The sequence below is a fragment of the Arachis hypogaea genome, chromosome 1 (assembly GCF_003086295.3).
Source record: "Arachis hypogaea cultivar Tifrunner chromosome 1, arahy.Tifrunner.gnm2.J5K5, whole genome shotgun sequence".
NCBI classification, from domain to species: domain Eukaryota; kingdom Viridiplantae; phylum Streptophyta; class Magnoliopsida; order Fabales; family Fabaceae; genus Arachis; species Arachis hypogaea.
In genome coordinates this window covers 103,065,063-103,078,127 of record NC_092036.1, presented here as the reverse complement: position 1 = coordinate 103,078,127, position 13,065 = coordinate 103,065,063, and the positions used below count along the sequence as shown (strand labels likewise).

The window sequence follows — 13,065 nt, the reverse complement described above, 5'->3', positions numbered from 1 at the left end:
ATAATATCTGGTTTTATTCTCGTCTAATTCCAAATCAAAAGTACTTATGATTTATTTAATTTAGCATTTATAACAATAAATGAGATCACCATTATATAAGTCATTTAATTTGAAATAGCATTTGTGATTATAATTAATATATGTATTGCTCACAAACAAATTAGGAAATTAAATAATTTCCTAACAATCTCCCACTTGGCTATACATATATTTTTTCCAAGATTTTGAAAACTGAACCAGTCATCGTACCGCTCTAGCTATTAGTTTACTGGTTTATAGGTTCAACCGGTTGAATTGTGGTTGAACGATAAAAACCGTTTTATAATAAAATAATAAATAAAATATAAATAAACAAAGTGATACTACATAGTGGTACTACATTTGTATCAGCCTTCTTGGTAGTAAGACAGACATGAACTTCAACTCTCTCTACATAGTAGTACTACATATTTTTACATAATCATTTTGACTCTCATACAATGAAATCCTGGAATAGGATGAGTTATTAATGAAGGTAAAATTGACACAAAGAAAGTGTGTTGTATCTTTGATTTCTTTGATTTGCTTTGTTTTGATTTTCTTAATCGAATGATTGTCTTAAACCAATGGCTTGAACCCATGCTTGATTCCTGAGAAGCAAGAAATTAGGGTTAGTTTCAAAATCTAACATTAAAACTAAAGGAAATAACATTAACTTGCAATCGATTTACCAGGACATGGACAGCAACTCGCACAGACTTGAAATGTTTGCTTTTCATATCTGCTTCCTATTGAAACTACTGAGATTTACAATGGAACAAATATTATTAAACAGCAAGTTTATTTCTAACCTGTTGAATTACCCAAAAAAATCACAGTACATAAATTTTCATTCAAAAATAGTACACAAACACAGGAGAGCATCCGGTGCTAATCAAGAATCAAATAATCATTCAACAAAACATTCAATAATCATTCAATAATTTTTGAATAGAGCATAAAAAATCGAATTTAGGGGAGGGTTTGGTGCAGAAAAAGCTTTTTTCCCTCAATTTTTTGAATTACTTTTTTTAACCCAGCAACAAGTAACAACAAAAAAGTTCAGTTCAGTAAACAAAGCAAAATCAGTTCAGTAATCAGTAAACAAGTAGGGACTACAATTTTAGAGTTTATCATGTCACACTTCAGTTCACAGTTTCACACTACACAGTTCAAAGAAAAATAAAATAGGGAGACAGAGTTCACAATTTCAGAGTTCACAGTTTCAGAGTTCATCATGGCACACTTCAGTTACTTCAGTTCACAGAGCTTCACAAAATCAAACAACTACTCAATCAAGCTCATCAGAGAGATAGAGACATGCAATAAGGAGAGTGGGAGACAGCAACGCCGAGTGACCAAGCAGTGGTGGAGCACCTTCGAAGGAACGACGGCTGCTGCGCGATGGAGGAGGCTGTTCGAAGGAACGACGGTTGCTGCGCGGCGGAGGTGGCTGGTCGAAGGAACGACGGCTGCTGCGCGATTAGATGGCTGTTCGAAGGAACGGCGTCGGCGGCACGACGCGGTGGCTGGACAGAGGTGAGGGACGACCGGACGATGAGAACCCCTGACCCTTGTCGTGTGAGAGTCAGAGAGGCGTTCTTCTCACTTCTGAAGCTCGATGAGAAGGGGACTCGGGAATCACGATCAAATTAGGGATTTAGGGCTCCAGAGGCTAAAACGGCAACATTTTGCTGGCTAGCCGAAAAATCGGCCGGATCACGGTTCGGTTCAAACGACCGGTTACTGGCCGGTTCATTGGTTCAATTCTGGTTTTCAAATTCTGCGTTTTGCTGTTTTACCGAATCGTTTTCTTGTGCGATTCACGGTTCAACCGGTTCGACCGACCGGCCGGTTTTCAGAACCTTGATTTTTTCTTGAGATAATCACATCTTATAAACTTTATGCGCACATCTGAATACTATTTCCCTTATTACTTTAACAATTTGGTCCGTCTCATATATTAGATATGGAATTACCGCAGCTTTTATCATATTAATGTCGTGACTAAACTACGATAATCACCATCCTAATATATTTAACGACATAGATCAAATTTGGATGAGTAATATAGAAATTACATGCCAAGTGATCTCATGCATATATATTTCCAGTTGGTTCAACTTTAAAATTTTATTGAGATCAAACACAAAACAAATACTACAAAATACCACTAAAAGTCATACAGGTCGACACCTCTACTACACAAGCGAAACACATAAATATCCAGATACTAAAAGTAACAATATCAGTTAATCCTAATAAAGACACCATTACTTGAAAGCCACTTATTGTCGTCAACACCATACTTCATTAGAAAATCATTCCAATTCCTATCAAATGCTCTTTTTGTAAAAAAATTCCAAACAACATGACTCATCTCATGTTTAATTTCTTCGTGTCACTTATCCCATTTCTGTAAAATCTTCTTTATAATATGCCAAATACACCACCCTTGAATTGTTGTGGGCATACAAGCCTCAAGAGCCCTTTATATCGATGCACATTGATTGGTAATAATACCTTTTGGAGCATTTTCTCCCATATAACAAAACTAATATTTAAATAATTATTTGAATGATTGAATATCCTCGTTTTTTATCAAAGCACATCTCAGAAGTGTTGACTGATTGTGGTGATTCACACCAACAAAAGAATCAAAAACCAAATTATAATTGAAGACAACAACACAGAAACAAATCATGTATACACCAAAAAATAATATCATATACACCAAGAGCAGTTTCGAAAAACACAAACTAGAATAGCAAATTATCTGTTTGTATTGTAAGTGGTATCGATTGAAATAACATCTCCAAAATACTCACAAGCAGCTCTGCTTCTTGCATTAGCCCAAAAAGCAATCTTAATTGACTGATCAACCTCAAGTTTAAGTTCGAAAAGAAATTATGATTCTTCTCTTTTATTAACATAAGTATTTTTCCAAATTCTTTTGCATCATCTAGTTCCGAAATATCATGCACTTCTCTCGTAATGTAATTTTTCACATCTTTTTCAATAAAACTTAATTCACGATGACCCCCTGCTGTTGCAATAAATGATTGATATGTTTTGCTTGGTTTGACTCCAACTTCGACGTTATTCTCAATTGTACAGCGTACAGACATGCTTAATTGTCTGTGTTGTTTAAGTATCTCTGCTTGATTTGGACACACAAATTTGAATGATGCAACACAACCTTCGAAATGATCCAAACACCAATGTCCTTCAATATATGTATATAAATTCTTGCAGGACAATTTAATCCAGTTGAGGAATTTGTCTTCTAAGTTGGAGATATGTTCGATTTTCATTTTTCCTCTCTGCTACATGTAATCAATTGGTTCTTAATTTCATTTCCCTTCTTATTTGTGTTCCGAATTTTCGTAGAAAAACCTACAAGTTTAGAATAATCTTTGTAGAATTTTTTAACTTTATCAAACGTGTTAAAAGTCATCCTAACCTTTGGCACAAGCTGCTCATCAACATCCCACAGAAACTGAAAATACACTGAAAGCATTTCCAAAATAAACCAATTTATAATTCTGAAATTGGAAATAAAACAGATTCATCAAAATAATAATTCAGATTCAGAACTCCTACATTACATTCAAATTCAAATCATCAATCATAAACAACAATTTTCACAAACAAAAACAAATTATTCAACTACATATTCATAAACTACTAACGAACTACATTAACTAGATTTGAGCCACACCTCAGCAAGTTGATTCGATTCAAAACAATAATACAATTTGTCATGGTTCAATTGACAGTCTGAACTTGAAAATACACCGAAAGCATTTCCAAAATAAACTAATTTATAATTCTAAATACACTGAAACTGAGAATGAAACAAATTCATCAAAATAATAATTCAGATTCAGAATTCCTACATTACATTCAAATTCAAACCATCAACCATAAACAGCAATCTTCACAAACAAAAACAAAATTATTCAACTACTAACGAACTACATTAACTAGATTTGAACCACACCTCAACCACTTGATTCAATTCAAAACAATAATCCAATTTCCCCTAGTTCAATTGATAGTCTGAACTTGAATTATTCATTGTCTTCAAAAACGAAATACCTGTTCAAAGCTGATTTTATTGCTTGATTTCAAAAAATTTGATCCAAATATTCAAATAAGATAAAAGAGCATTGATCTTGAACGAAGAAAACATAGAAAACAAAGAGAACATAGAGAACACAAAAGTAGAAGAGAACGCAAAGAACGCAATTATATATATTCACGCATTAAGTCAAAAGTTTATTAGAGATAGTGGCACGTAGAAGTGAATTAGATTAAAACTACTTGATTAGACTTAGTTGATTAAATAACTTAGATGTAGAGATTAATTGTATTTTTATCAGGTCGTCACTTGTGGATTTTATCAATTTAGTTACTCTTAAATAATAAGAGATTTTTTCGTGAGCATTATATATTGTCAATTAATAGTAGAAATTCACATTTGATATAAAGATTCACATTTAATAATTCCATATCAATAGAAAATAGTTAATATTTCGATATAAAATACATAATATATATTAACACTAAGTGCCCTTTCCGGTCCTTAAGAAATCTAAAAACCCAAATCAATCCATATCTACTTTGATATATGTACGTTCCAGTCCCTATCTACTTTGAGTAAATGCCTTTCCGATCCCTGGTAATGCCCTTTTCGGTCCCTAATCGGACGTACATATATCAAAGTAAATAGATACTGATTTGGGTTTTTAGATTTCTTAAGGAGTGGAAAGTCCATCGAACAAATAGTTAAAGACCGAAAAGGACATTTACTCTATATATTAGTGTAGTGGTTACCAGAGTTAATATTTTCCAGTGAGTTCTTTTAACAAACAATAACTAGTTGATGAAGTCACTGATAGTCTTTTTTTTTTTAACAAGCTATTGTGGATGGCATGATTCAATTCTGTGGATATCTAGATTGTAGATTGACGTTGATATCGAATCCAAGATCAAGAAAGATAGAAATGTGAATCAAGCTAAGCAAGTGCAACATCCTTGCATATATAATTGCCATTATAGCTGATTTCAGCTCAATTTCCAGGTTTTTTCAAACACAGAAAAAAACTAAAAAAGAGTCATATGACTAATGCTATAATCAATAATCACATAATTAAACATTTGCTTTCAGAGAGCACCATGTTTTTTACAATGCTGAAAAATTACTTATTAATCATTATTTTAACGTTGTAAAAACAGTGCCACCCCGTCAAAAACTCAACTAAATTGCATTAGCTTGAAAAAAAAGAGAATGTCAAAATATAACCAAAGACATGATCATGCACAGCACCAATCACAACTACATTTAGGCTAAGATTTTCACATGAGATCTGACAACTTAGCGTGAGGTAGGTTGGTGTCTCTTGGTTCACACGCATGCCTTGTATCCTTCGCAAGAAGGAGTATTCTTGGCAGTTGAGTCTTTTACTGTACGGTTCTAACTCTACACGAGGAAATCAAAGAGTGGCACTTACAATAGAGCAATCAGCTATCTACAATGAAAATCACAAGCATGCACAGTAAACTAAATTCACTTACTAAACCACAAATAACCTGTATAACTATAAAAACTAATTTTTCTTTAATCAATAATCAGCTCACAAAAAGTTATTCAATACTACTAAAATTATATCTACTTAAATAGTGACATTACATCCTATCATAAACTGTGTCTGAATTTCAGGGCAAATTGCTTAACATTTCTTTCAACTTTGAACATACTTTAATCACCAACAACCAGATTAGAAAGGAAGAGACTCATCTAAAAAACTATGAAACACAAATCAAACTTCAACCAAAAACATTGCGAGTTCTGACAGATTTTTAGCAAGCGAAAAAAAGATTCATCACGTTCAAATATTCAATGCATTTTCTGATCTCATTATCCACAATTAAAAGAAAATGAGCAAAGCAGAATCAGTTTACAAATACAACTACACTGATTTTACAAATACGAGTAAGTTAGAGATATGACACATACAATCACAAAAAAAGAGCAATAGTCACAATACAAAAGTTAAAGTTCTTACTTATAGCCTGCGAGGACCTTGGGGAGAAGTGAGAAGAGAGAGAAGGTCTTCTCAACACCCTTGGCAGGCTTGGAGAGCAACAAGTATGAAACTGGGCCAATTAGGACATGGACAATTTCAACACCAAGCTGAGCAAAAGAAAATAGATACTCAATCATAATGTTAATAATTTGATATGCATAAACACGTGAAAAAGCTAAGAATTGTGTTTTGAACATAATGATCCACCCAAGTGGCAAGACAAAGTCCGATACAAGAATCAAGAACAATTTCCAATTCAACTTAATGAATGAATATTAAATACAATAAAAGTTAAAAAAAAACTTACTAGTTGTTACCTCTAATGCAAACCATGTTGGAGCGAGGTATACGCCACTCCAATTGCAAGCACAACAATGGACAAGGCAAGACCACCCAGCAGCGAGGCGAGATACAGCAAGGAGCAGAGTATTAGCGACGGCTCATGGTGAGAGCAGAGAACGAGCAACAGCGCAGGGCAAGGAGCAGAGAACCAGCAACGGCGAAGAGTGATCTGAAAGTGTGGTGCGGCGTCGGTAGAAGGAGGCAAGAACCCTCAGAGCTAAATGTCTCTTCTCTTTGAAAAAATGCTTATAAGGGATGGGGAACATTTTGGAAACTAAAAATATAAAGGGGAAATGTCTAATTATCAATTCTTCCGAGAATAAAAAAACGGGGTTCCATTCATAAATATTTTTAGGATGGTTAAGGTAACGAATCCGTGGCCAGATAATTATGGTCAATTGTTCATCTTAAACCAAACAAATCATTGTCGGACATTTATTAAATCCAAAGCACAGTATCATGTTTTAGATCAGATACATAACTTAAAAATAACAAGAATGACAGACTAAAACAGAGCAGAGAGTTTCAACCCTGTGTTTTCTCAAGGAGGCAAATGAACTAAGAATTCATTCATAAAAGTCAGTTTGCACTTGGAAGACTTCAATTATAAAGAAAAAAATTCTTAGGATGGAAAAAAAGAAACGAATTTAACCATATATACTTCTGCAACACACACAAACACAAGTAACCTAGAGATAACATTTTAAACAAAATCTTTTTCAATAAAGGTCAATAATCTCCACTTTTCTACATCAAATTATAACTATACGATAGCGTGAATATGCAATGGTAACCCCACAAAAAAAGAACCGTTCTCTAAATCTGAAAAACAACCAAACAAATCCACATCCACCCCTAGAACACAACAAGCAACGAAAATAGAGTGTAGATCAAGAAACACGCATACGCTATCAAGCCACGGTGTTCCTCGCCGCCATCCGCAAGCAAAACGATGAGACCCGTCGAAGCCCTGGTCGCCCACAGCACGAAAATCGAAGCGGCAACAATCGCCACGATCCCTCCCTGAGGCAGGAATAGCGACATGGCCGAGTAGATCACCACCGGCAACATGCAGTAACCAACCACGCTGGTGCACGTGTGAAGGTCCAAGTTACCGGCTCGACCGGCAAGCATGTTAAAAACCACGTACAAGAAGATCGAAGAGACCACGATCCAGCCAAGAATCACGCCGAATTGGATTTTCCCGGCGAGTAACTGGAAGAGGCAAAACGACATGTAGAGAAGGATCGGTCCGGATAGATCGGAATCCTTGTGGACGGTGTGGTTCACGCGGAACGGGTTCAGAACGGATCGGATCTTGCTCCAGATTTGTTCAGGGTGGATCCCGAGCTCATCGAGGAGTGGTTCCTCGTCGTCGAAGTTGGCGGAGCCGCCCACGGTGCCGGGTCCGGAGTAGATTGGGCCAGATGAGGTGGACGCTGCGGCGGAGCCTATGTCAAAGGACATGAAGGGGATGCCGGAGTTTGGCTGGAAGGGCGGCGCAGCCATGCGTCGCTGCTGGATGTTTGGACCTCCTGCGGGGGGATTTCCGGGCTGTGGGAAGGCCACCGGCGGAACCTTGAACTCTTTAGCCATTGAAATTAGGGTTTTGAGAATTGCTGGCTGAAAGAAACACAAACCTTTTAGCTTTTACACAGTAATCTACACCTATGTCTTTATTCTCAGAGACTTCAGTAAAAAACTCTGGTCAATTACAACGTTAACCCCATCCTATGCTGGAGCACAATATATATTCTTTTCTCTGTTTCTTTTTTCCTGGCAATTTAATTTTTTTTTATATTTTAAATGTACTAAAAATAATTTAAAAATTTTGCTAACCAATGATAGGCACTTGTTAAAATTACTAATTAGAAAAAAAATTAATTTTTTATTTTATTTACTATATATTTATTAAAAGGACTCTCATGTTATAAAAAGCTAATTTTGGGTTCACCAAGATTCGAACTCTTGAGTTTCTGGATTTAGAACTCTAATACCTAATCATAAAACTTCTCATCCCAATAGCGATACCTGACTGAACAATGTAACACTAATGATTATATCTCTAATACTTTCTAAACCTTGATTGTACACATTGTACGCTTAGATCATTGGCTTCCTATACTTTCTCTTATTAAAAAATACTAATGATAATCTTGAGATAATACTCAATTTGATCCTTTAACTTACACTTACTTACACGCGAATTTTAATTTAGTCTGTGAAATTTTAATTGACTCTCTTTAATTTTCGTTGGACTATGTAACACGACCTCGTTTTTGTTTTCCTTCTAAAACAAGTAATCATGCATGGTTTTTGGGCTATTTAAACGCCAAAATCAAAACATTATTATTTTACAAGTTTTAACATGGCATTTGATTCTCTATATCAACACTTTATTAACGTTTTTGTGCTAGAAATTATCAGACATCCGTCATGTTTGCAAAATTTAAAAACTAAAAAAGGCAATTAAAATTTTAAAAACTAAATTGAGACTTATATATAGGATTTGGATCCTCTAAATTTTGAATTTTATTTTAGATAGTAAAGTTTAATCTCTTACCTTTAATGATTTTTCTCTCATATTTTCTCTTAGTCCTTTTATGAAATAAATGGTGAAAGATCAAACTTTACTCTCTAAAGTAAAATTTAAAATTTAAAATATCCAAATCCTATATATAAGTTTAGAAACTAAATTGAGTATTAACTCTAATAATCATAAATAAATGGCTTAAAATTTAATGCCTTATCTTTTTCCAAAGCAATATTTAATCATGTGTGAACTCATGCTACTATATTCCAATTTTTGTACAAGACAGACTGAAATTCAATTCATCTTTACCAAATATATAACATATTTTGTGGACATTATATCGTCATAATTGTTTTCCCACTTTCAGATTTTAATGCAAATTTTAAAAACATCTATTTACTAGAAATTATATACATTTAAGACGCAAATCAAACCATTTCACAAGTGCAAACTTGCAATGCAAGCATCACTTATATTTACACGAGCAAAGATTCAAGATTCCTCTACAATCTACATGTTTCCTTTCTTTCACTACAATGAACGCATCCCATTCCCACCTCACAAAAAAGGACAAAACTTTATAATGAAATTGTACAACTGTGCTCTTGCCCAAGTGGGCGTTTCACCGTCTTATCTTGTAATCTATAATCAACTTCGGTTGGAGGTCACCCAGGCATAGTGGTCGACAAAATCAGCTAGCGATCGCTGAATCAGGTTCGGAAGTACATGACGATCAGCCACATTTATAGCGGGAGTACCATTTAGTCAAAATGAGAGGTCAGAAATCTTAAAAACAGTAAAAACAAGCTGTAATTTTCTAAAACCACCTCTTAGACACCCTACGCTATCCCAGAATTTAAGCTGGCGCTCCTCTAAAAGAAGAAGCAGCAAAAGCAAGCAAAAATCCAGGCATGCATAAAAAAAAACGCACAGAGAAAAGTACAAAAGGATAGGGGTGGCAAGTGGGGAAACCCGCCCCACCTAATGAGGCGGTTCCAAAATCCTAGCCCGCTCCGCCTAACGGCGGGCTGGCAGGCCGACGGGCTAAGCCCGCCAAATAACCTTTTTTCTTTTTTCTTTTTTTACTTTTAACTATTAAATAATATATATAAAGGCATAAAAAAATCTCTCCTATTTTTTACTTTTAACTATTATAATTTCTAAAAGTATAAGTAAATTATAATTTTTATATTCACAAACATTAAAGTTTTATAATTATAAATATATAATAAATATAATTATAATCCAAGTTTTCATCCAACACATAATTATAAATATTGTTTTCAAAACAAAATAAAGATAATCCAAAACATAATTATAAATATTGTCTCTAAAACAAAATAAATATAATCCAAAATACTCAATTTTCATCTTCATTCTCTTGTAAGTTGGGTTGGGGAAGTTGGATTTTGGTAAAAAATTTGTAAAAATATCCCTTGCTAAAAAAATTTCAAGCCCGGCGGGGAAGCCCGTCCTGCCCCGCCAAAGCCCGCAGTTTAAGCGGTGCGAGTTAGACGGGCTTTTACTATTTGGCGGTCCCAATTTTCTAGCCCAACCCGCCTTTTTTGGCAGGTTACGCGACCGGCCCGGCGGGTTTAGCCCCGTTTGCCACCCCTACAAAAGGAACACTGAAAGAAAATCACAAAGCAAAGAAAACCATAAACAACGTACTAGAAAAATACAGAATCTGCAAAAGTTGATGGAAGAATCTAAAAGAGAAAAAGAACACTAAAAGCACGAACATAATCGAAGCAGCGACAGTGTGCAAAAATAGGAGAAAAAGAAAAGAAAAATGAAGTCATAAGGGAGTTATAAAATAAAAAGGGGCAAAAGGCGTAACCGTCGAGGACGAGCGCCAAAGGACAGGGGCATAATCGCCACTTCACGCGAATTTCAAATCAAGAAATGATGGGCATTTAATGCCTAGCACAGAAGCCAAGGAGACAGCGCCAAGACAGAGACAAAAGGGCCACGCGTGGGGAACACGAACGGTACCGACGAGCTCCCGAAAAGAGAAGTACATTCCGACTCGACGAGTAAGTCAAACGCGCCTAGCCACAAGCTCCAAATCTCGAGACTATCGCGTTGGGGGCACTGTTACGGACTGCATGGTCCAGACCCAATTACCCGGCGGGTCGGGAACCCCGCCTCCGGCCCAAGCCCGAATCATCATGATAGGGAAACCCGATGGGTCGGCCCCCGCTCCCGACCCGAAGTCCAAACGACTTGCCACCACGGCTTAAGTCTGCAACCAGCAAACCGATCGGGTCGGTATCCTCGGGGCAACACCCGAACTCTCGACCCGGTAGCTGGAACGACCTGCACCTCCCATGTGGACTGGGACAGCTCATAGAAGCTTCCTGTCCAGTGGGTTATGTCATTCATGGGCCCGCCCAGCAACGGTATATAAGGGGAGAGGTTAACACTCCTCCCGAGATACGTAACGCCTTACCTAATTTGGCTGCCATCTCGTACGGATACTGACTTGATCGTCGAAGTGTCTTTGTAGGTGGCCACCCCCTCCTCAACCACTCCACCTCCGACTTCCCTGGCACGCGATTCACACCTCACCGCCTACTCCAAGTCAACCCAGGGTCTCACTCATTCACCCCTATCACCACCTGACCCGACGAGCACCCGAGGTCTCAAGATAACGAACAGTGACTGTCTAAGTGTCTTGGAATATATAATGCAAAAATACTTGGTGTCTATTATAAACTATGGATACATTGTCTATAATTCAATGCATCTTTTGTTGCCGCTATTTTTTACTCTATATCATATTTATGTGCATATTAAAATAGTAAAGGAATAATATTCATTGAAAAAAATTAAACATATAATATATTTTCATTGCATTTAAAATAAACAAGAAACTTTTGAGTTATATAGACTATTACATTCTCATGACAACCATAATTTCTAAACCTTTATATATAAGACTGTAACAATCAAAACACCAAATATCAATATCAACGTCATTTGCATCTTGTTTTGCTTTTCTATAGTGTCTTTCATTTTACCAAGTTGCTCTTGAACTGAACTGAGCTCACCACACAACCTTTTCACACAAGCATCTATTTGTCCACTCTCCACATTTAATCTCTCTAGATCTACACTTAATCTCTCTATCTTTCTTTCTTGTCCTTCTAATTCTTTAATCCTTTCAAACTCTTGTTGGGAATCCACTAATCCATCATCATTAGAAATTTTTTTTCATCAACCCACTAAAAAAATTTGTATCTCCTGTTAGGATAAGAAATGAATCTTCTGTTTGAATTTTTTGATGTATTTAAATTCCGGAGAATGAGAATGTCTTCACAAAAGAAACGAACTTTCATTTCTTTTTGCTTCAACCATCCACTCTTCTATCTTTTTCATCATCAATCCACTCGAATAACTTGTATTTTGGCATTCTCCTACAACCAACATATCTTCTTCTATGGTTTGCTACTGCCAAAGAAAACATGACAGCAACTGTCTCGCCACAAAAACAAAGATATCTCTTTCTTATGAGGGTTTTGGAGCTACAAATTTCTAAAGATAAGTGACTTTCATCCATGAATATTCACAGAGTATGAGAAGTAAACAGAGGAGAAAAAGGGTTAGGAAGAGAGTCAGAACTTAGAACTCTACTAAGTGTGAGTGATTTGTAAAGGATAAATAATGGGTATAATGGTCAATTTACCCATCCTTAATACTTTTTGTAACATTTACTATCAACAGAAACTTAATTGAAAAAAAAAATTTGATACAGGACCCAATTGAAAAGAAAAAAGTATATAAACCTAATTGAAAATTTGGTAAAATTATAGGGACCAATAGAGTAATTAAACATTAAATTATATTATATCTAAATTGATTTAATTTAATCTAAATAGTAATAAATTGTACCTCTTTTATTTTATAAATCGATCAAAATCAAAGTATTATTTTAATCGTAAATTTTTTGAAATAATATATATTTTTTTAAATTTCATATAGCTAGTTTATCGTATAAACAAGATGTAAGCAATTTTAATTCGTATAAACAAAATATGTAAAGAAAATAGAAATGGATAAATATGCTACAAATTATCT

General features: G+C 35.4%; 1 protein-coding gene across 17 annotated transcripts; it reads right to left on the bottom strand.

The window, feature by feature from the left end:
• Positions 1 to 761: 761 nt before the first annotated feature.
• On the bottom strand, positions 762 to 8,219 carry LOC112705409 (uncharacterized). Of its 17 annotated transcripts, none has more exons than XR_011864930.1 (4): positions 7,360 to 8,219; positions 6,428 to 6,621; positions 6,090 to 6,217; positions 762 to 779 (listed from the first exon to the last, which is right to left on the bottom strand). XR_011864930.1 is itself a non-coding variant. In XM_025756253.3 (1 exon), exon 1 carries the CDS (start codon positions 8,046 to 8,048, stop codon positions 7,308 to 7,310), a length of 741 nt encoding a protein of 246 aa, XP_025612038.1. In that variant the 5' UTR covers positions 8,049 to 8,219; the 3' UTR covers positions 7,081 to 7,307. The 17 variants fall into 17 exon arrangements, 1 of the variants encoding a protein (XP_025612038.1); XR_011864943.1 differs by lacking the exon at positions 762 to 779 and adding an exon at positions 2,694 to 3,528 and having other exon boundaries at positions 6,418 to 6,726; XR_011864940.1 differs by lacking the exon at positions 762 to 779 and adding an exon at positions 2,694 to 3,528 and having other exon boundaries at positions 6,428 to 6,726.
• Between the last annotated feature and the right edge of the window lie 4,846 nt (positions 8,220 to 13,065).